We start from the raw sequence: 9560 nt of genomic DNA on the forward strand, positions 1-9560 counted from the left end.
GGTTCTGCTCAACTCTGCAAGCACAGATGGAATCTATGACCTGGTGAGCTCCACCGAGGCCTGGCCCCTGTCTATGGACACAGCCAGCTCCCTCCTCCTGGTCTGACCAGCAGCTCAGACCAAATCACCAGCCCAGCTTCTGGGGGCAGCAGCTTGGGCCCCCTCCTCTCCCTGACCCCCTCACCAGGGGCTGCTGTGGCTCAACGCCTTGGTTCCCAGCCCCTGGCTGCTCTCCCTGCTCTGAGACTCAGGTCTCCTATAGCAGCAGCTTGCCTGATGGCCTTGCTGTGGCCGCGTCAGCTCCCAGGTACTCCTCTCATCTTCACACCAGCAGGACAAGGAGGCTTCATAAAGGAACTGCGGAAACCCTGCCTGTGTGCACATCCCCAGACAGCCAAGAACTCAGAGGGAGCCGATGCTACTGTTTTATTGCAGGAGGTGGGGGTGTATGCACCGCACACCGGGGCTATGAGAAGCAAGAAGGAAGGAGGGAGGGCAGAGCCCCTTGCTGAGCAACAAAGGCCGCCTGCTGCCTTCTCTGTCTGTCTCCTGGTGCAGGCACATGGGGAGACCTTCCCCAAGGCTGGGGCCACCAGTCCAGGGGTGGGAATACAGGCGGTGGGAGGTGTGCGTAAGAGGTGATAGGCACAGGCCAGCCCGGTACAGACCCCTAGGCATCCTGACAGGTGGATTTCGACAAGGTCATTGTGCCCTGCCAAGGCACAGCGTAGATCTGGAAAGAGCAGAATGCTTTCTGTGAAAGAAAACAGAGGGGACAATCAGTGTGGGTTACAGTTCAAAGCAGAAGATGCCCAGGCACGGGACATCACAGTGGGAGTGAAGAAGGATGGAGGTGAAACACTGGGCCCTTATCTACCCCTCCACCCACCCCTGCTGATCCCAGAGCACCGCTGGACTGGGCAGTGACTGCTCCATCCCTCTCCCAGGGCTCCAACTCCACCTGGTGGCACTGGGCCCCCACCCCAGCCTGCAGGATTCCTGCCCCAGCACAGCCCTGTGAGGAGCAGCCTGTGCAAGGCCTCGGGAGCCCTAAGGGTACAGGGCAGGGGGAGGCAGCTCACTGCCCCCATCTCCTTCCACCTCCAGCCCTCAGGCCAGCACTATGAAGGGCCAGAGGGAAGAACCCAGGGAACTGGAAATTCCAAGTCATAGTGCATGGGGTGGTGAGGAGATGACAAGGAGAGTGTGGCTCTCCCCTGAGCAGAGACGTCACAAGAAGTCCTGGGTCCTTGGAGAAGCTGGTGTTGGGTGAGCTGGGGCAGGTCTGAGGGTTTGGCTGCTAACAGGTCTCTAGTACCCTCTAACCTGCTCAGTGTGGCCGTGGCTGTGGGCAGGTGCCTGAGGCTGGGATTAGACAGAGCCCTTTCTCCCTGCCCAGCACCCAGCCCTGCAGCTGCTTCCTGCAGTCCAGTAGGCAACACTCCAAAGCACACAGGGTGGAGCTCCCAGTACCCCAATCCCAAGCTAAAGCCCTCTTAGCAAATCAAATTCATCACTCCTCTCCACACCACCCCGTCTACATGCACACACATAGGCATCTACATGAACTCACCCTAACCTTCACCCATACGGATCTATGCATGAATCCACATACTCCCTCACACATCTATCTACCCACATGCACACACACACACAGGGCAGGTAATTCCTCATAATACAGCATGTATGTTCACAGAAACCCCCATGTATGTGAATGTATGTGCACAGACACCCCCACACATATGTGCACACACATATACTCACTCACACACCCACACCTATCCATGCATAAACCCCCACACTTCCCCAACACATCCACACATCCACTTGCACACACTCACGTGCACTTCCCCACACAAACCTATACTTGGAAACACATATGCATCTCCACATGTACACACACTCAGGCACATGCACACATACCCTGCAGAACATGTGCATCACACACACACACACACACCCCTCTGCAGTGTATGACTGGCCCTGGACCCATATAAGGCACATACCCTTTTCAGATGTGGCTGGTCATGGAAGGGGCAGTTGTCCAAGTTGGGCTGGGTCTTGGTACACGTGGTTCGGCCCAGCTCCACGTCCAAGAAGTAGTTCACCCCAGCTACGATCTACACATGTGAAAGAGTAGGAGGCAGGGACAGCACACTCTGTCAGTTTCTTACACACACAGGCACTTCACTGTGACCGGGTCACTGGGCTTGCCTGGGGCTTCAAGCCTACCTTCATGAGCTGCCCACACTGTCACCTGCAAGGCACACAAGCCACCTCCTCCTGCCAGCTGGCAGGGATGCCATGCCCCAGGCCTCCCCAGTAACTTGTTTCTCTATGCCAATGCCAAGGATTAACTGAATTCCGCTACCTATGACCCAGGGGGCAGGGACACTGGATCTATTCTAGGAAGGTTCTCATGTGATGATGAAATATGGGCAAACTTCCAGTTCCTGGCATTCAGTCCACAGAGCATCTCATTCCTGCCATTTAACCCAGAGGTATTTTTCCTCATTTCTCACTAGGAGATGAGATGCTCACATACATTGATGTTTTAGGCCAATAAACATTGCTTCCCACGTGCCTCCATTCCAGGTGTGATTTTCAAGGCAATATTTCTAAAGTGAGTCACACACCTGCATGTCTTAGGGTTGCAACTTCAGAAGAGAACTGAATGCTTTCCCTGCACAGTGCCGCCCCCACACATGACTTGTCAGAACTGTGGAGAAGCATGGGATGAGGGACCCTGGGACCAGGGTGCTAGACCTTGCCCTGTGGAACCACACACAAGTCCTGTAGAACCACATGGAAGTCCTGTGATCCCTCCGGTGTCAGTCTGCTCCTCTGTAAAACAGGCTCCAGGGTCCAACGATCTACAGTGCCCCGTGCTTTACTCCCAGTGAGAGAGAGGTGCAGGCCAGCGGGGACCCTACACCAGGGAATGGCCCTCCTGTGCAGGGAGAGGGCCCCAGCTGACGGCTGCAGGAGAAAGGCGGCTGGTCTGGACTCCTCTGAATTTCCAAGAGAAGGTGGAGGAGCTCTAAAGTCTGTGTCACTGTTCGCTGCTCTGCCATGGGATGCAGGTCAAGCTGGGCCTGGTAGCCCTACTGAAGCTCCCTCCCGATCCGACCCCCTACTCCGCTCTGCTGGGTGTCTTCATCTGGCTGAGGTCTAACTCTGCATCAGCTGATAGAGGCAGGGTCAGGCATGCTCCACCCCAGCAGGGACTCAGCTGCCCTGGGATGTAGGGGGTGGTCAGCCGGCCTGAGGGTGAAGGCCGCTAGTCCTAGGGGGCTGTGCCCAGGGGTGTGACTTGGGGAGGGAAGCAGGGCTCTGCAGGACAAGGTGCCAGGCTCACGTGTGGCCCCTGTGGAAAGTACTCTGGGAGGAGGACGAGCCTCATGGCCTAGATCTCATCTTGAGCAGCATCAAGCCCACCCAGAGTCAGCATAGTCTCCATCCACACCTGCTGGACCCTGGGAAATGGCTCGGTCGTGGCACAGACCCAGCTGCTGCTGCAGGTTAAAAGAGGCCAAGGGGACAGGACAGGGCTGAACTCATGCACTCATGGCCCAGGAGCGTCCTAGGGCACGAAGGCCGTCAACAGACAGGGAAAGCTGAATGAGTGTGAGCATTAGATCATGAATGTGTCAGTGCTGATTTTCAAAATGGAATCGTGGTTATGTGAGATATTGCCCTTGTTTTTAGGAAAAACACACTGAAGTGTTTACTTTCAAAAGATTCAGGCAAAAAATGCATATACAGTACATATACACACACCCATATTCACATTCGGAAAGTGAGCTGGGGGGAACAAACAGGGCAAAATGTTAACATCTGTGCTAACATCTGAGGGATCTGGGTGAAAGATCTACAGGGATGCCCTGTGCTATTTTGCAGCTCTGTAAGTCTGAAATTACGTGAGAATAAAAAGTTAAAAGAAACAAAAGTGCTTAAAAATTATTTGGTGTAAGAACAAGGAGGCAGCCAGATGAGGGGCTCTGTTTTTCCTTCTCCTGCCTATTCAGCAGCGCACCCGGAGCCCAGCGTCCCAGGAGGTCGGGACAGAGCTGTGTGGGACGTCCTGTGCCTGCCCCCGCACTGCGGCGCAGCTCGAGCTGGCGTCTGGAAGCTGATCTTAGGCCGGGCGCGGACCTGACTTATCCGTGCGGTTCCAGGCCAGGCCAGACTCAGGGCATTCCCGGACACGCCCGCCAAGGGCTCGGGGGTGACAGCGAAGACCGGGAACAGGGTCCGGGTGAGAAGCCCAGGCGCCGGGGAGGAGCAGCACGGGGTCCGGGAGCAGCGCGGGTGGGGGGGCTGGGGCGGCGGGGCCGGGGCTTCGGACCCTGCGGGGGGCGGCACGCACCTGCTTGCGGGCGCGCACCACCTGCAGCGCGCGGCTGTGGTACATGTCGTTGCTGGCTTTGTTGTACTCGCCGACGGCAAAGTCCAGTGCACGCCGCACACCCTCCTCCTCCACGCTGGCGTCCATGGGGCCGCCCACCAGGCGCGGCGGCTTGCCGGGACTGGAGCCGGCCGCGGGGCTCACGGCCAGGGCCACGGCCAGGATGGCCAGCAGGAGCAGCGGGGCGCGCAGGGGCCCGGCCATGGTCGGCTAGGACGCGGGACGCGGGGAGTGGGGCGCAGGCGAGAGGCTGGAGCTAGATAGAGAGGACCCGCTGCGATACCGAGGCGAGGCCGTGAGCCCCGCGAGGCCGGCGACTGCGGTTTTATCCCTTCCGGCCTTCGCCGCCCCACCCCCCCGCGCCCTGCACTCCCTTTTCCGGAACGCCTCGTCGCTCCCACCTCCCTTCTCCCTCCCCGCCTCCCCGGCCTCTCCCCGCCTCCCCGGCCTCTCCCCGCCTCCCCGGCCTCTCCCCGCCTCCCCGGCCTCTCCCCGCCTCCCCTGCCTCTCCCCGCCTCCCCTGCCTCTCCCCGCCTCCCGGTCCCTCCCTATCAGTCTCCTCCCATCCCAGCCTCCCCTGCCCCTCCAGGCCTCCCTGTCCTTCCCCATCCATCCCCTTCCCTCCCCTCCCAGCCCCTCCCAGCCCCTCCCGGCCTCCCCTCTCCCTTCCCGCCTCCCCTCTCCCTCCCCTCCTCCCCTGGCCCCCCAGTCTCCCTGGCCTTCCCTATCCATTCCCATCCATCCCCTCCCCTTCCTCTCCTACTCTCTTCCAGCCTCCCCTGCCCCTCCTATCGTCCCCATTCCTCCCCCTCCATCCCAGACCATTCCCACCTCCCCACTTCGGGCTCCTCCATGCCTCCACTCTTCAGGCTCCTTCTCCTCTGTCCCTTTCCCCTTTCAACCCCCAGACACCGCCTCCCATGCCCCTCATCTCCCTCCTCCACTCCTGTCCTTGCTCCCACTTCGCCCCCACCCCAGCTCGGCCCCTCTTCATCGCCCCTCCCTCGTCCCGCCCCTCCTCTGTCTTCCCTTCCTACCCACTCCTGGCCTCTCCCTGTCCCTGTCCCTCCTATCCTCTTCTTTCCCCTCTTCTCACCCCACTCCTGGCACCTCTTCCCCCACCCCTTCCACACCTATGCCCCCCTTCTACCCACTCCACCCCCTCAGCTCCATCTCTTCCCAAAGACCTGTCCCTCCTCCCAAGCTGAGGTCACCCTGCCCTCCAGAGAGGTGTCAGGGCCCCCTGGGCCCTAAAAGCATGCCACCCCCTAGCTTCATTTCCTCAGAAAAGGGAAAGATAGAGGTCTCGGCCTTCCGGAGTCTTCGGGAGTCCTGAGTATCTGTGAGCATTTGGTCAAGGTCTAGAAATCACTAAGGCAGAGGTGTGATTCCAGAGGCCGCAGGAGACTCAGGCCATGCCCTGTGCTAGGGAACTTTTCAAACAGAAGAATTAACCTTTATTTGAGTAAAAAAACTCTGGGTTCTCCTTTCACAACTCCTTATTATTCAATAAACAGACTTTTCACCAGCTTCCCCCTGCACCAGGTGGTCTAGGAGCTAGAGACGGAGCCTGGGTGACCGAGCCGTGGACACTACATTGCAGGGCTGCTGCCAGACAGAAATGTGACACGAACCCAGGAGCAATTTAAAACTTTCTGGGAGACACATTTCAAAAAGTAAAAAAGAAACAGGTGAAGGTAATGTTTATAATATTTCTTACTTAACCTAATATATCCAAAATATTATTTCAACACATAAGAAGAATCATTAATAACATAGGTTATTTTATTTTGGGTGTGTGTACTGAGTCTTTGAAATTCCCTGTGTATGTGGGCGTCAATTGTACTGGCCCCATTTCAAGCGCCCTGTGGCCACATGTGGCTGGTGGCTGTGGCACTGCACAGCCCACCATTAGGGTGTGTGGGAGGATGGCGAATAGTGATCAATAATTAATATCAGGAAATTAGTCTCTCTGTTGGAAGTGAGAGTATGGGATAGAGAGAGATGATGCCACTGGACCTGGTCAGGGAGGTCTCTATGAGACTGGAAAGGTGAGAAGCCCTGCCTAGACAGGAAACAGCCCCAGGCAGCGGGAAGGGCCAGTGCAAAGGCCCTGAGGCGGGGCTGGGCATGCCTGCTCCAGGAAGAGGAAGCTCCTGGAGGGAGTGTGAGCAGGGAAGGGAATGACCTGGAGTCTCACGGTAACTGTGGGTGGGGCCGGGTGGAAGGTGCAGTGAGACCCCTTGGCAGGCAGTGGGGGTGTCAGGAGAGGGAGCAGCAGCCACAGGATGAATGTGGGAGCCCACGGGTGTCTCTTGCTCCTCCCCTCTGGGCGTCATGCTGCTGGCGCTGGTCCTCTGCACTGCTTGGAAAACTCACCTGAGTTTAGAACATCACTGTGAGTGAGGTAGAATTTACAGACAACAAAATGTCTAATCTGGGGGATTTCATTAATGCATATACCCGTGTTACCACTTTGTCCAGACCTGTGACATCTGCCTTGCCCCAGACGGTGTGTCCTCCTGCCTCTGCAGCTCACCCTCATGCCCATCCTGCCCTGGCAGCCCCCATCCTGCCCTATAGACTCATTTGTCGCCTGTCCTTGAGCTTCCCAGAAATGGAGTCCTGCAGAGCAAGCCTGGGTGTGTCTTTGTCCTTTGCTCAGTGTGGCTTTCCAGTGGGCCCTGAGTTCCTTCATTGCCAGGATTGTGAGTTCTCCTCCCCAGACTGAGAGGACCTGATCAGCTGGGTGCCCTGTGGGGTGACAAAGTCCCCAGCTTGGGATGCTGCGGACCTGGGCTGGAATGTGACTCCAGGAGTGGGGGGGTGGAAGGAGGCTCTGAACAGACAGCTGCTCCCTTTGTTCTCTCTACCCCACCCTCCATGCCTGAAGGTGACCCTGTGGCAAATGCCCTTATGGCGAAGTGGCAGCTTTGCCAGAAACACCAGAAAACTCTGGGCCTTTGCAGGGCACCCAGAGGACTCTCCTGGGAGTGGTGGAGATGAGGGTCGGCCAGGGTCAGCCCAGACCTGCTGCGATCCTGGGGCTCTGCCATGGCTGGGGCTGGATCAGCAGGAACCCGGCAGCGGGAACAATATTACTCATGGATGCTCATGTTCAGTGGTAGGACAGGGAACCTTGTTACCCGAGGCCCAGTGACCATCTCACCCCACTGTCAATCCAGCGTCCCTAGAAAAGCCATGCACCCCAGCAGATACAGCAGGTGGCCCAGATGGTGTTTACTGCTGGGTGAGGGAAGGAAGGTCTTCAAACAGGGCTGCGCATATGCCTCCTAATTAGACAGGAAATGGGGAGAGATTTTCAGAGAAGGGAAAGAGAGGGCAGCCCCTGGCCAGGTGCTTGTGAGCAGAATGGTCATCTCCCAAGTGTGGGAGTTGGTTCTTCTCTGTGGCTCCCACTTTCCCTGGCCACTGGGGCTGTAGTCTCAGGAGGATGGGTTGTGCAGAGGGTAAGCTGAAATACACACAAATCCCCTGTCTTTTGTCATTAGGAAGGACGTGCAGGTCACCCAAATAGCGGGAGCATGGTGGTAGGTGGGGTGTGAGGTAGGAGCTGAAGTGCTGGCCTATTTCCCTGTATGTGATTCCACCGCCGGTGGTCATCCTCTGTCAGGACGTGCCTTGCAGGCACATGCTGCAGGGAGGGTCAGCTGGCCTGATGCCGCGACCTCTCTAACCCTTGTAGGACAGACACCAGTGTAGGGTGCTCTCAGGAGCTGCAGGAGCCGTGTTCAGTATGCTGTAATAGGAAGTGAAAGGTTACAGTAGCTGGGCAGCTGCTCCTGATATTTGGTGACCTTGAGCAAATGTTTTGCCTTCTCTGTGGTCATGTGTCTGGAGAGGTGGACTGCCTTGTAAACTGTTGTGCCTGGGCATCAGTGATGGTGTTTAAACACGATTAAAAGTGACAGAGCAGCCTACAGCTTCAAAGACATGCTACAGAGACACAGAGAGAAACAGTGGACCTAGGACTGAGCCTGGGACCTCCAGCACCCATGTAACTTGGAGGAGTCCAGCTGCCCAGGAGGGGGCATATTTCCCTTCTGCCAGGTGATGAAAGAGAAAGCCGTGGTCTCCCAGGCTGCCTTTTTGACTACTGATCTCATTATCTGAATTAGTAGAGTGAGAAATTAGGTAAATGGCAGAAATTCTCTATAATAAATAAGCAATAATAACAACACTAAACAATGCTATAATAAATAAACGACCAAACACATAAACAGCACCTAAAGGTGCAAGTGGTTAAATCAAGTTGGCCAAGAGTTGAGATTCTGCACTTTGGGTTTTGAGAAATTATCACTCGGTGTCTATAGAAGGAGCTTGGACTAAGCAGCCACGGGTTTTGGTAGCTTCTCAAAGGCAAAGCCCAGGAGCCTTCCTTATGGAGTGCCCGGAGTCCTCTGGGGTCAAGCCTGTCCCTTACACACAGGCTCCCTCCTTCTCCCCTCTCTCTCCCCAACGATGGAGGAAATGCAGATGCTTCTAGACGGTAGGCCAACATTGGTAATGCATTTGGCTCCAATAGAGATGAAGCCACATCATTAGGAAACTGATCCGCACTGGGAAGCCTGCTGGCAGCCTTGCAGACTGAGGCGAGAAAGGGCAGAGCCCGGTGTCTGCGGCCCATTTTGCACTTCATGGGGGATGAGAATCCTTGGGACATTTCTGCTCAGGAGCAAATTTGTAAACGGCGCTCATCATTTTGGATTACAGGGTTAACATTTATTTTCTCAAGGAGTGCATTCACCAGAGCAGAGCCAGTGACTGAAGAACCACATCTGAGTGGAAGGGAGAGAGAGAGAGGCCTCCAGGGACACAGGCTGCTGGCTGGTGCTGCCAGGGCTCCACCTGACTCCCTGCAGAGGCCTGACCACGAAGAAAACAGATGGCTCTGAGGGGGTTGAGCAATCCCTTTGGCATCTCTGAGTGGTCAGTTTACTTTCTAGACCCACGTTCTTGTAACATTCCCCTCTTAGTGTTTCTGCAGCCTTGAATATCAGTTCCCTTAGCAGAGTTCAGTGACCCGGGAGAGTGGTTCCTATTCCTGCCCAGGATCCTGCTAAGCTGACTCACTGGGTGCTGGAGCTGGAGCCCCAGGCCTCCTGCTGCATCTTGTCAGAATCCTGCTAGG

At 56.4% G+C, this 9560-nt stretch overlaps 1 protein-coding gene across 1 annotated transcript; it reads right to left on the reverse strand.

The window, feature by feature from the left end:
- Window positions 1-411: 411 nt before the first annotated feature.
- Window positions 412-4821, reverse strand: CST3 (cystatin C). Its single transcript, XM_016937552.4, has 3 exons — window positions 4370-4821; window positions 2007-2120; window positions 412-754 (listed from the first exon to the last, which is right to left on the reverse strand). The coding sequence occupies exons 1-3, from the start codon at window positions 4610-4612 to the stop codon at window positions 671-673; spliced, it is 441 nt and encodes a 146-aa protein (XP_016793041.1). The 5' UTR covers window positions 4613-4821; the 3' UTR covers window positions 412-670.
- Window positions 4822-9560: the final 4739 nt, after the last annotated feature.

Source organism: Pan troglodytes, chromosome 21 (assembly GCF_028858775.2).
Source record: "Pan troglodytes isolate AG18354 chromosome 21, NHGRI_mPanTro3-v2.0_pri, whole genome shotgun sequence".
Lineage (NCBI taxonomy): Eukaryota > Metazoa > Chordata > Mammalia > Primates > Hominidae > Pan > Pan troglodytes.

Coding starts and splice junctions, on each gene's coding strand:
- CST3 (XM_016937552.4), bottom strand. CDS start 4,612: ATGGCCGGGCCCCTGCGCGCCCCGCTGCTCCTGCTGGCCATCCTGGCC. Junction 2,121..4,369: donor TGGTGCGCGCCCGCAAGCAG/GTGCGTGCCGCC, acceptor TCACATGTGTAG/ATCGTAGCTGGGGTGAACTA. Junction 755..2,006: donor ACCAGCCACATCTGAAAAGG/GTATGTGCCTTA, acceptor TTTCTTTCACAG/AAAGCATTCTGCTCTTTCCA.